The sequence below is a fragment of the Carcharodon carcharias genome, chromosome 11, assembly GCF_017639515.1.
Source record: "Carcharodon carcharias isolate sCarCar2 chromosome 11, sCarCar2.pri, whole genome shotgun sequence".
NCBI lineage: Eukaryota > Metazoa > Chordata > Chondrichthyes > Lamniformes > Lamnidae > Carcharodon > Carcharodon carcharias.
The window spans coordinates 28,405,979-28,422,517 of NC_054477.1; the positions used below are offsets into that span (position 1 = coordinate 28,405,979).

General features: G+C 38.8%; 1 protein-coding gene across 4 annotated transcripts in view; it reads left to right on the forward strand.

Moving 5' to 3' along the window:
* Nucleotides 1-16,539, forward strand: part of tmem131 (transmembrane protein 131) — a 182,007-nt gene that overhangs the window by 38,239 nt on the left and 127,229 nt on the right. For all 4 annotated transcript variants that reach the window (XM_041198868.1, XM_041198870.1, XM_041198869.1 and 1 more), the window contains one exon: nucleotides 12,622-12,683. In XM_041198868.1, coding sequence (XP_041054802.1) covers nucleotides 12,622-12,683 — 62 coding nt within the window. The remainder of the gene's footprint in view (nucleotides 1-12,621; nucleotides 12,684-16,539) is intronic.

Consider the following 16,539-nt stretch of genomic DNA (forward strand, 5'->3'; position numbering starts at 1 on the left):
CCTGAAGTACTGTGAACGTTTCTGGACACTGCACCTTGGAGGAAGTGCAGCGTGCACGAACCAGAATGTTAACAGGGCATCAACGGTTAAGTTGAGTGATTTGAATGAACACTTTAGGATTTTGAAGGGAATGGAGGGATAGAAAAATAGAGGAACTTTCTGCTAGTGAGGGTGTCTAGGATAAGGAAATGTAACCTTAAAAGCAGATCCAGGCCATTCAGGAGATAACACACTACAATGTGTTAAATGTGTGAACACTTCCACAAAAAGCAGCAGATATTAGTTCAATTAATAATTTTAAATGCGAGATTTGCTAAGTTCTTTTGCTAGATAAGATTATAAAAAGATATGGGGAGATGGTGGCATAGTGGTTTTGCCACCAGACTAGTATTCCAGAGGATAATGCTCTGGTGACCTGTGTTCGAATCCCACCATGGCAGATGGTGAAATTTGAATTCAATAAAAATCTGAAATTTAAAGTCTGACCATGAAACCATTGCCAGTTGTTGCTTAAAAACCCATCTGGCTCACTAATTTAGGCATGTGCATCTGCTGTCCTCACCTGGTCTGACTCTAGACCCACAGCAATGTGGTTGACTCTTAAATGCCCTCTGCAATTAGGGATGGGCAATAAATGCTGGCCTAGCCAGTGATGTCCACATCCCATGAACGAATAAAAAAAATTGAGGCAAGATGGATGGGATTAAGGTACAGATCAGCCATCATCCTGTTGAATGGTGGAACAGGCTCGAGGGACTGGATAGCCCACTGTCTTCCTATGTAAAGTGTAGAAATATGTTCCTCTATTATTATATCTGAATGTAAACCATAAGGCCTTAAAAGTGCCAAGGGTCCACTAGAGGTGCTGTAAATCCTTGGGATGCTCTAAAGAGTTTTGCAACCTATGGATTACTTTGAAGTACAGTCACTGTTGTCTTGGTAAACATGCAAATCTAATTTGCACATAAATACCCTCAAACAGCAACTGAATAATTAAGCAGTTAACTTTGATTGACTGAGGGACGAATGTTGGACAGCGTACCAAGATAACTTCCTGCTCTCTGAATAATGCCATTGGACCTCCTTGGACCTACTTGAATAGCTAGGCGGGGCCTTTTTTAAACATAGCCATCAGCCCAGTACTGCAAGTTTTAAACAAAAACAGAATTACCTGGAAAAACTCAGGTCTGGCAGCATCGGCGGAAAAGAAAAGAGTTGACATTTCGAGTCCTCATGACTCTTGGACAGAACTAGGAGTTCTAGGAGAACTAGGAACTGCAAGTTTTAGCCTGGTTTATGTGCTCAAGTCTAGTGGTATTTGAACAAAGACTTGTTCATTGCTGCTCCAGTTATGTAAGGAAAAATGTTGGTCCTGGCTGTGGAAACAATGCTTGCCATTAGAATAGGTGACTTTGACACAGGCCTTCAATGAAAGCATAAATTAAGTATGGTATCGTGAGAGATCATCATTAGACTGACTAATTAAGGTGCCCCTGCTTGCCTCAAGTCAGTGGAGTGGTTTAGCCATTTCAAACTGAGGACTTTTGGCAGCCATTCTGTAAAATTCCAACTTTAAACAACTCCGCAAACATGTACGCATTGTTTTGAAGTGGTTGCTGTAGGAACTGGCCTGCAATGTAAGCGTGGCAAACTGAACAGTGCCAAGAGTGGCAGTTGATGATGCAGATTGACTTCAGAACATGGCTCTCTAGTTTTAAATGTAGCATCATTTGTCTTGAAATTGAGAATTAAATATATGTAGGGCAACTAGTTTGCTTTGCATATTGGCCTTTCCCTGGCTTAAGATGCATGTAAGAAAATATTGAAGCAATGAATGGTAAAATATATGTAAAGTTCTGGTTAATATTTTTTAAAGCCCAAGAGTTGCCCCTGGAATTTTGTTTTATCTATGGGCTAGTCATTTATTTACGGAAATTTAACTAAGTTTTGAGTGACGTAATGGCTGTGGAACTTGTGCACAGATCATTTGGAGGGACAAGCACATTGGGTTGATGACTATCTTTTTAAATCTAGTTAATGCCCTTTTAAAGGGGCAAGTACGTTTAAGGAGTTGTATTTAAGCATCACCTCCTTTAACACAATTCATGGGGCAGAATTTAGAGTTGTATTTATATTGCACATCCCTGTCAACAACTCGGTTCCCAAGGGTTCTGTGGCTCTAAAGCATGCTTGAAGTTGTGACCCTCGGTGTTTGTAGCGGAGCTGCTCCACGATCCATGAAAATGCTTCCAACAGTGATAATGTGGTGTAGCCTAGCAGAAAGCAGGAGTTGGGATTCGGTGTTGGTGGCAAATGTGCATAGTTTATTTACTGGCACTACTGTTGTGGTCACCATCAGTCTTGATTGTTGTGGGTCCCCTGCTGACCTCCTTCCACTTGTATGCATTCTAAGCTACAATTTCTCCTTTCCTACCCTATCTCCAGAACCTACATTATTCCTATAGAGCAGCCTCCACACACTCGTGATCCAGGACCCTGTCTCTGACCTTGAATCCATTCCCTCCTTCCACCTTTTGAACTCAGAGCCTTCAGCTGACTTCCTTGATATCTTCACCAAGAAACATTTCAGAATCTGTTTTTAAATGTTTCTGGTCAACTCTCCAAACAACTTTCTGATTGCTATGAGTGTTCTTGTTTTGTTCTATTTTGGGAAGCGCATTGTAGCTTATAGCTTTTAAATGCCAATTGTAATTAACTATTGCAAAGGATTATTTTGGTAGAGTTGACTTCAGCCTCTTTTGTTCTTGGTTAAGTTGGAAAGGAAGTTGGGTGAAATGTTACTGTGAAAGGTAAGTGTAAAATGCTAGGGAAGACTACTGAAGTGAATAGCAGAAAAATACAGTCAAGGGGGAAATGGATGGGCTTATGGAGTGAGAAGACATTGAGGAATTTGAGTAGTTGGGTGGAATGTAACTAACAGCGGGCTTATTGGTTTAATAGTCTTTTGCTATTCCTAAAATTGTTATAGGACTGCAGCTGGCTTGATGGTTAATTGGTATAAGACCATTTCCACTCTTTTCTTGGGTAATCTCTTGATCAAGGATGACGTGCTTCCATTCTAGTTCAATGGGTTCTGAGATGTCAAATCCAATGCACAATCTGCAGACTCGGCCACATGCATGGCAGGTGGTGCTCTGAGGGTAGCTGGGTTGGTTGGAGGTTTGTGTGCACCCTCTACCACCTCGACTTACCTCTGCATGCTCTTGACAAAGCCTCTGTGTTCAGTGCCTTCCCAGATGAGCCCTTTTTGTTTTCGTTGGTCACAAGCTATGGTCTGCGATAAGTCGGTGAGATATTTGACCTTGTCAGGAATGCTTTGAGGACATGCCTAGTGTTTCCGCTGTCTTCCTGGGCGCCACCTGCTGTGACTGAGTTCAAAGTAGAACAGTTGTTTCGGAAGTCTGGTGTTGGGCATACAACCTCCATTTCATGCTACTCACCCAAGTTGAAATTGTCCTCGCATGTACTGATGCAGGATCTGCACTATGAATAGCTTGTAAATGTACCTTGTAAATGTAGCTTGTAAAAGTGCCTTTGAACAATAACAGTGCAGTTACCCTGCAATTAATAGCATCAACTTTGCTTATAGCAGCAAGCTGTATAAATACTCAAGCTAAATATGTAATCTTCTTTTGATTAAGATTTCTATTGGGTATCTTTTTTCCTGGTAGTGAGAGGGAGAAAACAATAGGGAACATGAGTTTTTTTTTTACATTTCACTTCGAGATGTAATATTTTAGTGCATTTCTACCTAGTTTAAATGTGGCTCATTTGAAGCTACTGTTTCAGTTGGTGATAAAAAAAATAATTTGTGCATTCTGAAGCTTTTTGCAGCTGTTAAATTTGATGTATATAGACACTATTATGCAGGCACATGCTGTAGTGCTGCATTTGGGCCACTAATTCTGTTTCTAAATTTTTTTTAACCCTTGAGCTTCTTGCAAATTGAAATTTCAATCCCCCTGGGCTGGTCTCTTTATGATTTTTATGCTTTCTGATGCAGCTGCAGACACTAACACTACAGTGATAAACTGTTTAAATGTCAGGAATAACTAAGATAAAGATTTTAAGTCAGTTTTAAATTAATACCAACTCTCTCAATGTTCCCTATTTGCTCCTAATTTAACCTAAACCTGTCCATCCTTTAGCACGAGAGGCAAGTGACAATCCATTGGGAATTGTCTTTTCTTGTGCATCCTGGATGAATGACGTTGTCAAATTTGAAGACATGAGCCACTTTTTTTGTGGGGAAGGAGTGGATTCTGGCCTTAAATCCGATGCATGGACTCAGTTTTTTGAAGCCATTGTAGCTTAGAATTCTGAAGATTGAAATTGTAAACCTATTGATACTTGATGTCACTTTATTATCTGCTAGACACTGTTTGGTGCCAACAACTCAGCAATTCTATTATAGACAAAACAAAAACGGAATTGCCTGGAAAAACTCAGCAGGTCTGGCAGCATCGGCGGAGAAGAAAAGAGTTGACGTTTCGAGTCCTCATGACCCTTCGACAGAACTTGAGTTCGAGTCCAAGAAAGAGTTGAAATATAAGCTGGTTTAAGGTGTGTGGGGGGGGTGGAGAGAGAGAGAGAAGTGGAGGGGGTGGGGTGTGGTTGTAGGGACAAACAAGCAGTGATAGAAGCAGATCATCAATGATCCCTACAACCACAACACCCCCCCACTTCGCTCTCGCTCTCGCTCTCGCTCCGCCCCCTCCCCCCAACACACCTTAAACCAGCTTATATTTCAACTCTTTCTTGGACTTGAACTCAAGTTCCGTTGAAGGGTCATGAGGACTCGAAACGTCAACTCTTCTTCTCCGCCGATGCTGCCAGACCTGCTGAGTTTTTCCAGGTAATTCTGTTTTTGTTTTGGATTTCCAGCATCTGCAGTTTTTTTGTTTTTATCTCTATTATAGACAAGCCTTGTCTGGTCATGGAAGAGTTGAGATTAAAATAACAGTATCTTGGTTTGCACATCCCACATTTTGAATGTGGGCAGGCTGATGGATCTGCAGCTTCATGGTCCAATCCTCCTTTTTCCCAGGTATCTTTGACCCAACTTCTTGATCGAGAGTAGCTGGAATATTCAGGTCATGCAGCATCTGTGGACTGAGATGATTAAAGGTCACTGACTTGAAGTGCAAACGCTTTCTCTCAACAGATGCTGCCTGGCCTGAGTGTTTCTATTATTTTCATTCTTTATTTCAGATTTCCTGCATTTACAGTTTTTTCATAATCTACTCTCCAAGTTCTGCCAGCTTTATTCTAAGCATGTTTCTAGGAGGGATAGCAGCAGGTTGGAATTGTCTTATTTTTATCTCCATGTGAAATGCCTGGCTTTGAATTGGCACTACTCTGAACACTGACAGAAGAGATCAAATGTTCCAACTGTTACTACTGTGGCAACATGTTTGTGTTCCACCTACTTTTGCCATAAGGGTTATAGAACTTTTAAATCTGCAGCAAGGATTATATCTGTTCACTGCAGATTTTCATTTGTTAAATTTCAGTAAGATAGTATTTTAAGCACTGACGCTGATTTTAGTGTATTTTACTATAAGGTGTTTAAGATTTGGCATGCGTTGTAACACTCGTTTTTTGTGATGCACTGCTACTGTGCATCATTAACAGCCCCAGAAGTAGATTTGGGCAGCTTTTTTCACCTTTTTACAAAGGTTTAAAAACATTTCAATTTGTTGCTAGCCTTTATCAAGGATGAAAGGGTTGAGGACTCATGACAGGCAGAAATTCTGCATGGCTTGGCATCTGAACTATTAGCGGGAGAACCCAGGATGGTGCTGCATTAGGTTGTCATGAAGATGTCCTGGTTTGGCCTTTGGCGCCGTCACCAAAGATCAGTCTTGAACAATGCCTAGTTGAAGACCATAGCTTTGTTTGTTCCACTTCCTTCCTTTGTTTCACATTCTCATGTTAACCACAGATATTCTAGCAATAACTGGCGTAGCGCGCTCAACATTTTGCTGCTGAAGTGATGTCTGTGAAGACAGTTTTCCACAATCCATATCACCTAGGTGCAACATTCAGGCAGCATTGGGTGTGGTTGTTGGTCTCCGCATGCTGCTTTAAATGCAGTACCACTGAAAGCATGTCATGATGTGACTGAGTTACTTCAGAAGACCCAGCTAATGTTACTGTTCTGATCTTCAGTGTAGGGAACTGCCTTCATAGTCTCCATCTCAGCAGAGAGGCAAATAAAACTCTGCAATCTATTACAAGAATATCTGCAGCTAATATGCAGAATAGGGCTGGCAGTTGGTAGCACATTTGACTTTGATTTGAAGTGTTCGGGTTTCTAACCCCACTCCAGAAACTTGAGCACAGGAATTTAGGCTGCCACTCCAGCCCAGTAGGGAGGGAGTGCTGTATTATCTCAGGTGCTTTCAGATGACATGTGGAAAGATCCCACGGTATAAGTTTGAAGAAGAGCAGGGGCATTCTCCTTGGTGAACTACTACTTCATTTTCAAAGAAGTTATATTTGACTTGAAACATGAGCTTGGTTTCTCTTTCCACAGATGCTGCCAGACCTGCTGACTTTTTTCAGCACTGCTTTTTATTTTAGATTTCCAGCATCTGCAGTATTTTACTGTTCTCCTTTTTGTGTCCTAGATTTATCCCTCCAATCAACATCACTAAAACGCATTATTTGGCCATTTAAAAAATTTTTTTTTTTTTTGTAGGAGTTGGTGTGTAAATTGGCTGCCGCCTTTCCTACATTTCATCAGTGACTACACTTCAAATGTACTTCATTAGCTGTAAAGCACTTTGGGACGTCCTGAGATCATGAAAGGGCTATATAAACGCAAGGCTGCCTTTCTTCACAGCTCATCTGTGCCATTGAGCCTCCTGTCAGAACATGTCTTGATGTGGCACCTCTGCATGTACTGATTCTCTGCCAAAAGCAAGTTACGTGCACCCCATCCATAGATGAGAGTGGAAACAGAACATTAACAGCGCAGCCTGACTTTGCTGGACTTAATTTTCAAATGACTAATTTCTGTATCTTCAAGGGATAAGAATTATTGATTTATTTACAGTTGACAAACACATTGTGTTTTTTTAAAAAAACCTCTGGTAGATTGAAAAGAATATCTTTGAGCTCATTATTGGTGCTTTTTGGGAAGATGTAAATGTAGTATTGTTAGAGGAACTGTTGTATTTTAAATTGCCCCATTATGTGCTGCTCTCTGAAAATTTGTATAAAACTTTCAGTATCTTCCTTTAAAACAAATGTATTGTGTTCTTATAACTTGGTTTTTGTTTATGGGTATGAAGCCCAACAACATGTAAGTAGCGGGTGAAAAACAGAATCTTCAGACTGCTGATTTTAGTTTGGCCCAAGACTTTAGATGTCCCAGTAGAGTGGATATTTTCTGGGTTATGCCAGTTGCTTTATTAAATTGATGTGCCATCTGCTCTTAACTCAGTTGGCTACTTGAAATTATCCCGTTCATAGTTTTTCTAACACTATCTATTTTGTTAATTAATTCAAATTATTGGAAAGTTCAAATCAATTTTAGCATAAAATTGAATTATCAGGAGTAAACATCTCCCTCTCTTTCTTGAAACCCTTCCAGTTTTCTATCTACTGTCTCGGAATCTTGTTTTGAAACACTTCTTTGTTTTGATGTTGGAACTAATTAGCCTCACAGCACTGGCTGTTAATCAATTGAACTTTTGAGAACTGGTGTATTAGGAGTTGCCCAGGTATCCAGTTGCTTTAATTCATGCATCATAAAGACATAAATGCTTCCAGTTTTAGCTTCACTTTCAACGCGATTGTATTTAACAGTCGAAAAAACAAGAGCGTTTGCAACTTTGCATTTTGCATGGATCTGTTGAATAGATCTAGCTCTCGAGGATGCAATAAAACCTGATACAAACTCTTAATGCTCAGCTAATAGATTCCAATGAAAGATTTTTTCGTTTGTTTTATTTGTACCCCTATGGACTTAGTCAACTGTTCAGTCAACCCCCACCTGAGTTTGTGAATGTTGTTTATGATTGAGTGCAACTTGATGCCTTTCTGTAATGTAAGCTCAGGATTCTGATTTTTATTACTCTTTAATTTGTCACCTGAGTCCTTGTGGCTTACTTGGAAATATTCAGTATTCTCTATGTAATTACAACAGTTTTTTTTTGATGACCTAAATCAGATGTGACAATGCAGCAGTTTGATACTACTTTTTAAGCACCCCCAAGAACTAATTTTACTGCTCCTATGTTGTGTTGATGGTTTGCCATGGAGATCTCCAGTGTCCAGGGCACTCAAGTTATTGTTTGGTCTAGCTTTTTAAATGATTAAAACCTCTAAATGATTATTTCTCATAAAAATGATTTAAACTTCAGAGCTTTTGAAACAGTTTTGTTTGAAATACTGTAGGCAGGGACGCTTTTCAGCTACCACATGTTGCAGAGCCTTTTTCATTGAAATTCCAGAAACATTTTTCTGAATATAGCTGTTGTTTCTTCCATTATAAATGGTGTCAGTTAGCATTAGGTGGATCTGTTTGATCCAGGACAATCAGACATTTAGGAGCAATCCTTCAAAATTAAGGGTGGTCCTCGGGGACAACATTGTCTTTTTTTTTATCATTAACGTTCTGGAAGAGGTTTCTTTCTCCCCTGTTAACTTTATTTATGTTGCCTATCTCTTGTAGTAATAGTACAGCCAAAATTCTCAACCACACTGCACTTTTTTTAGTGGGACACCATAGAACAAATGTATTGTTCATGCTTGTCACTTCCTGTTTTTTATAATGGCGAATCATGAGGGTAATTCAATTTAATTCCCTATCAGCAGGTTAAATATAAGATGTTCCTCCTAGCCCCCCCAAATGCTCCAGTTCTTTTTTTAAAAAAAATTGATTCGGAATATAATTTTTTTGACACATATAGGAAGAGTTCATACATGAAATATTAACACATCAATTATTTAAGCAGATATTGCCTCACCTGCCAGTAGTTTTCAACCTTTCCTATTTTTATTTCGGATTTTCAACTTCTGTAGTTCTCTTGCTTTTGTCAAATGAATCAGCCTTTTCTGCCTCCAGACACATTCTTTTTCTAATAAAGAAATGTCTGTATATAATTGGGCAATGCCTTGAACTTCTCATTCTTTTATTTTTAAATCCCTCAAACCTTTCCCTTCCCTATCCCTGTAACCTCCTTGAGCCCTACAAACCTCCCAGGTTCAGGCCTCTTCTGCATATCTCATTTTCATTGCTGCACTATTGGCAGCTGTACCTTCAGTTGCCCGAGCCCTAAGCTCTGGATATTCTCTACTTATTTTTAAGACGCTTCTTAGAACCTACTTCTTTGACCAAGCTTTTTGGTCTCCTGTCCTCATATCTCCTTATGTAATTAGGTGTCAAATTTTGTTAAAATCCCTGTGAAATACCTTGGAACATTTTTTAAAATTGCATTTTAAACCTCCAAAGAGGCTTTTTGCATAGTCAAACTGGTTTCCAGTTGACTGGTATTATCGAGTAGTAATTCCAATTGAAGATTACTGTTGGCAGGAAACCAATACTGGATGAAAACGAGGTGAACGAGCCCATTTTTATGTGCCCCATTGGATTCATGACTGAACATTGAACTACTCCTAATGTCCCATCACGTGGCATATTTTTGGTTCATAGTTAAGTGTGCCCAAAGCTTTAGGAAACTAATTGAAAATTAATGGCAGTGATAGTCAGCTGAACAGGAACAATGTATACTTTCAGTTGTGTTGCTGCATTTTGGTGCATTGTTAGGTTTATTTAAAACAGGGTAAGAGTATGAAACAAAGTAAGGAATACCCATAAGTATTGCTTTCTGCAGTGAAATGGATCAACTACCTGTGGAAAAACTTGCACTTGCAACAAGCTCTTTTTTGTCTAAATATGTTGAATGTCCCAAAGTGATTGGCAGAGGAGAGATAAAGAAGTTGCCGAAGAACAATGCAAGTATTGAGATGACCAAAACAATATTCTCAAGTAATGTTTAAAAATGAAGAAAGGGGTTCCGTGTGGGGCCAAGATAACTCGCCTTTTTTTCACCTAAAAGGTGTACAGGAGACCAGAGTTTGCGTACCAGTGCACATCCTCTATTTTACCAAGTCAAAACAAGACGAGTATTTTTGACTCTGCTGGACCATGAAACCAATTGAGGCACATGAGCAGGACTTCTGGTGAAGGAAAGGAAGCAAATTGCATTTTTTTGAATGAGTTGAAACTTTTATGTCAGAAGAACTCTGGCTGGGTGAAGTGTTGGTAAAACTGAACCTGGCAGTGGCTGAAGTAACAGTAAGAGTGAGGGTAGGTGATATTATGAAGGTGAAATGGGCAGCTTTTGAGTATGTGAAGCTTGGGGTCACAAGAAATTAATTGAGATTAAGTTGAGCTAAAATGAGCTGCTTGGTAGGGACCTGGAATGAGGGAGTAAACTGCAGGCTGGCAGGCAAAGGGTGGGGTAGGGTGGGAAACAGGTGGAGATAGTGTAGTGTGAAATTGGGTGGGATGATAGGGATTGTTGTGCCTGTCATCTACCTTCCTGCATGGCATTTTATCAGTGGCAATTAATGGTCACTTAGCCTCCTCCATACTGCTTTGCCAGCAATGGGGAGTGCCCATGCCATGTGGTGAGGCCACTAGGTTTACCAAAGTGGCTTGGCTGTAGGCTCAGGTTCGAATGGGAGATGAGGTCCTGTTAGGGCACCCTGTGCCCAGTGGCAGGAGCTACGAGCTGGTTTCAGGTTGGCCACTTAACTTGGTGAATGTGTTTGTAACAGTCTGATGAGCAGCAATAAATCTTTGGCCAGAATTGAGTTTGTGTTAGAAAGCAAAACTTAAATGTAGAAAGAAAAGGTTCTTTTACAACTGAAGTAAAATTTAATGCAGGAAATTCTATTCTGTTTGTTGAATACATAAAAAAAAAACTTGATTCCCAAACACATCATTCAGAGATTTCCCTATTTTTCATGGAATGCTTGTTACTTAGCATAATTTATATGTATTTTGGAAAGGAAATCTAATATAATTGTAAATTCACAACCGTATTCTGACCTGTGCAGTAAATCATTGCAACATGCAAGATATTGAAGCTCTTACTTTCTCATTAATCCACATCGAACAGAAATCATGAGGCGAAAAGGCCATTCAGCCTATTGGATGTCCACTTACAGATCTTGTGCAATCTAAATCTTGGACTTTACCCCACCCATTTAATCTCTCAAATTCTGTGTAACCCTCTATCCTCAAAAGCTTGTAAGAAAACTGGATTTCTACCTATTATCCCATCTCCATTATTCAACCAGCCTTCCTATCCTCTCAGACAACATTCCTTTTTTTCTTCCCCTCTCCTCTTCCCTGCACCATTTGCATCATTCTTGGTCTCCCCTTATTTCAAAGAATTCATTTGGTTGGATTTTTGAACTTGTTGCCCAGACATTAAACTGGTGATCTGCTGCCCATTTAAAGTGACTGTAGCTTTCTCTAATGTGCAGTCCATCTGCACCAGTTTTAAAAATCTACCCCTTGGAATTGTATGTTTCAGGAGGTCATTTGGCCTACCATCAGTATTGGCTTTTTCTTCCCCACTCCCCTCTGCTGGCTTTGTAGGAACTATTTTGTCCTGTGGAGTATTTGATTTATCCTGCACAATGTCCTTTTTGACTTCCAACTCCACACTCAACCATGTATTTATCCTACTGTTTGAAGGAATTGATCGACTCAACTAGTTCAGCTGCCAGTCCTGTTTTGTCCTGATCAGTTCATGCTCGAGGCCTGTTCTTCAATATTTTGTAATCTTGCTCTTTCGTCAGCCTAAAATGAACTTTGTTCACTTGTGGTCTAATCTGAAGAGCTGGCTAAAGACCTATAAAATAAGATTTAAAAGGTGCACCCACAAATACCAATATAACTAACTTAAACTATCTCTATTTCCTAACAATACAGGCTGTCTGAGGGTCAGAGTCAATCAGTACGCTGTGTCTGGGGGGCAGAGTTGATTAGTACAGGCTGCACAAGGGTCAGTGTCGATCAGTATGCTGTGTCCGAGGGGCAGAGTCAATCAGTACAGGCTGCCTGTGTTACTTTTTACAAAAGCCCTGGTTTGGATGCATAAATTAGCTATGGTTGAAGTCAGAAGTTGCTTTATTTGTGTCCAATCTGACTTCTGGCTATGCAATAGCATCAGTAATTTTGTTTTATTTCTGCCTGATTAGATGGATTTACCTGTGCTGTCTTTTCTGTGTAAAGCTGGTATACCAAACCTGTGTGGGATGTAGCCACAAATGTTGTACCTGTGGTCCTAGGATCTGCTGTAATCTTGGGTTAGTGGGACTTGATTTAAAATGGTATCTTATCTATTATGACATCATTCAAGGTAACAGCTATAACCAATTCAGAGAGCAGTCTCGAGCAACAGGTAAACTACTGTATTACTTTTATATAGGATCACCCCCTAAAGTACTATTATGATGTCATCTTGCTTAGCAACTTGCTTTGTCACCTTATTCTGACACTAGATCATGATGTTTCACATTCAAATTTACTGAGAATGAATAAAATATTTATAGTTTTTATTTTCTTTCCAGCATTTATCCAATCAGAAAACATAATTGAGATACTACACTTCGGTGAAGGAGGCTTGTTACAGGTATGTTATTATACTTCATTGTATCATGGCTTGCAAACACATAGATTTTATCAACATTTCAATTTACTTGTCACCTTGGATCATCATTTAAAAACATTTTTAAGTTAAATATCAATATTTTTCACAACGTCACATTAAACCTAGCAACTACTCAAGGGCAATTGGGGATGGGCAATAAATGCTGGCCTAGCCAGTGACGCCCACATCTCATGAATGAATTTTAAAAATACATGAATAAAGTAGTAATTGAGACTTGCCACTGAGTAATTCTACCTGTGGCATTTGCAAGTTTGTGCTGTTTGATTTAGATCCCAGGGGAAAAAATACAGGACAGCAACCCCAATTGAAAGGTTTGGCTAATGCCCTGTCAGCCATTCCATATTTTCTCATTTTATAATTGTCCTATTTTTAATCTTTTGGTGCCCTGGTTTCTCTTTTTTTGCATGGCCTTGCAAAATATTGGACTTTTCCCAATGGCAAAATACAAAGGTATTCGTTATCCTTTCTGTAATGTAACATGATTTTTGACTGAAAAATATTACAAGCAGGTGACTTTTGGTTTTCATTTGTTCAGTAACAGTCTCAACTCACCATTAATGAATAGTAGACAAGTTTTGCTATAAACTGTACAGGGCACTGGTGAGACCACACCTGGAGTACTCTGTACAGTTTTGGTCATCTTAATTAAGGAGGGACAGTTGCATTGGAAGCAGTTCAAGGAAGGTTTACTAAGTTGATTCTCTGGATGATTGGTTAATGAGGAAAAGTTGAGCAGGTTGGCCTATACTCGAGTTTTTGAGGTGATCTTATGAAACATGCAAGATTTTGAGGGGACTTGACATGCAAGATGCTCAGAGGTTGTTTTCTTTGGGGAATGTGGGGAAATCTAGAACTAGGGAGCACAGTTTCAAAATAAAAGGTCTCCCCTTTAAGATGGGAGATGAGGAATTTCTCATCCTTGAGGGTTGTTAATCTTTGGAATTCTTTCCCAGAGAGAGATGGAGGCTGGGTCCTTGAATATGTTCAAGGATATATAAACAGATTTTTGATAAGCGTTTCGAGAGTATTGGTTGACAGGCAGGAAAACAGAGTAAGGTCACAATCGGATCATCTTTTTGAAAGGCAGAACCGGCTCCAGGGGCCATTTTTTTTTTTTAAGAATAAACCAAACTAAGGATTTTTTTGTTTCCCGATGACAGATGACTTTTTTAAAAGATGCTCACTGACACCATACAATACCATGGTGCCTCCACAGCCTACTACAATGCTTGGCAATGGCCAGACCATAAATGGTCATAGAGCTATTAATTGTGGTTGCTTATACTTGTGGTATATGGTTATACCTTTCTAAATTGCACAATTTAATTGTCTTTCAGTAAAAATTCTGACTTCTACTTGTAACAAAATGATCAGAATTGAGTGGAGTTCAAAAACTCTGGTGGGATTTATTACATTTGGAATTATTTTGCATTGTTTTCAGATTGTATACAATTACTTTGGGTCGCTATGTGATACCATTTCTGCAACTATACTTCTATGACGAGCGTAGTGATGTAATTCGTGTCTGTTTCTAGAACTTAGATTCCATCAAATGCTCACTTCAATTCAGTAAAATAAACTGGAAGCTATTCTCCATGAGAACCAGCCAACAGTGAAATTATTATGGGACATTTATCCAAAGGCTGCAGCAATTGATATTTTGGTATCATGGAACTTCACACTTTTGAATTTAGAACTGGTATAAAAGAATACTACAGAACCTGATGAGCATGAAAAGAAAACTTGTACTGGCAGATTTACATTGCACCAAAGGTTGAGTGCAGTTGTGGAGAAGTTTTCTTTGCCATTGGAGGGGTAGAAATGCAGTTTTTAACTAGTGTTACGAAGCCATAATTTCATTATATTAGGTTGTTGTAAGGTAGGTCTTTAGGGGTGAATATGGATAATTCTGCCTGAGAGATTTAATTGAATTAGAGTCAGCTAGATTGCAAGCTTGAAATTATCAGAAGGAGCTGGGTGTAGAAGGGTACTTGAAATGCTCTTTTGAGTAAACATGGTTGAGGTCTTAGCATATAAAGTTTGAAAGAAATTTTGCATTTTTAGATAAATGAAGGGGTTGTTTGGATTCCAGAGGGATGGTAGGATATTTACAACTGGCAAGATAAGCAAGGCCAAGCAGTGTTTATTTTTCCAAAAAGGAGAGCGGTCATATTGGCAGCATGAAAGCTTTTTATATTATGGGAAAAGTGAATTTGCAAAGACATATGGAACAATAGAATTTACAGATTAGAGAGAAACCTATATGAAGAAGGAAGGAAGGTGATGTTGTGAGACCATATAAGAACTAAAAGGAGTGTGTAAAACAGCCTCAGGGAAGCCTCCAGCCATGTTTGGAAAAAGTCTTCTCTGTCTAATTATAAAGTGGAGAAAAACCTTTGGAATTCCACTGTCGAATGGATGCTGTAGTAACTTGCTGGCTTGCTTTTTAAATTTAAAATCTATTTTGGACTTTTACCTTAAAGAGGGTGTGTAGTTGAGAATTGGCTTAATTAAGAATTTTAGGACTTGTTAATAAATATTTTAGTTTAATTTTTAATACCTGTTAAGGTTTTACTGGACTCATTACTTCTGAATTCAATGAACGCATCTTCTCCATAATAAATACAAATTGCAAAATTGTTGTGATAACGTGGCCAAGTCTCCCTTGTGGATTTGGTCTGCCTGGTACACATCACCTGCCATGTCATAACACTAGCCCTTAATTTTTATTCACCCCAAATTCTCTCTTGCCATGTGTAAATGATATTTTTTCTGTTTTTTCCATAATTATTGTATTTTAGCACACTTTAACCAGCTAAAACTGTTCGGTGTTACAAAGAGGCCAGACCAATGGATTATGCAAAAAGTGAAAGAAAATGAGGAACAATTTGCAATGTTTTTGAAAGTATAAAAAGTAAAAGCCGAAGATTGCTAGATAAAAACTTGAAGCTGGTGTTTTGCAATAAAGTATTTGTTTCAGATTCCAGTAATTCAGGAAATATTAATGGGAAAGCAGCTGTTTTTTCATTGTTTCGCATCAAACATATGGGGAAATTTAAATGCATTTCAGCTGGCAAGGAAATGTGATGGATAAGAAGTTCAGACAAAGAGGAAGTTCATACAACCAGGAAATGTATAAGGAAGCAAAATGTTGCATTCTTGATGTTTGTTTCCTATTATCAAGGAAACTGAAATGATTGCTGGCTTGTATAAAGGATATCATGCAATAATTCTGTTACTCAAGGTGCATGGGGACAGTCCTGTTGGAAAATTGTTAGTGTACTGGTACTAAAACAAGGTATAGGAAATTATGCAATATTAAAGCATATTGGTTTGATGCATCTAATAATAATTCATGTCATTGTTCTTACTATCACCAATCACAGATCTGTAATCAGCGGTACTTTACTTGGGTGTTCCTTAGCAAATGCTTTATCCAAACACCGCTTAAATTTGCAAGAACAGAGAATGCATAATTATCCTGGAATTTTTCACAGTTCAAATGGGCACACTGAAAATTTATCACCACTTATTCTTTACTGACATAAGTGAGAATTGATTTATTTAATGCATGAACCTGGTTCCAGTGAGACCATTGATGACTAAATGTATGAACTTGATTCTGTAATTCCTAAGTAACAGGATCCTGACTCCTACAATACTGATCAAGCTAGCAACCATTATATCTGTTTTTTTAATGTAGTTTTGTAGGATTTTAAAGGATTATATAGTTTGACTGAGGGGACCATGCATGGTGGTAGCAGAGTGGGGAAGAAATAATCTGATCAGTGGTGTGGTTAAATGAAATAAAACAAAT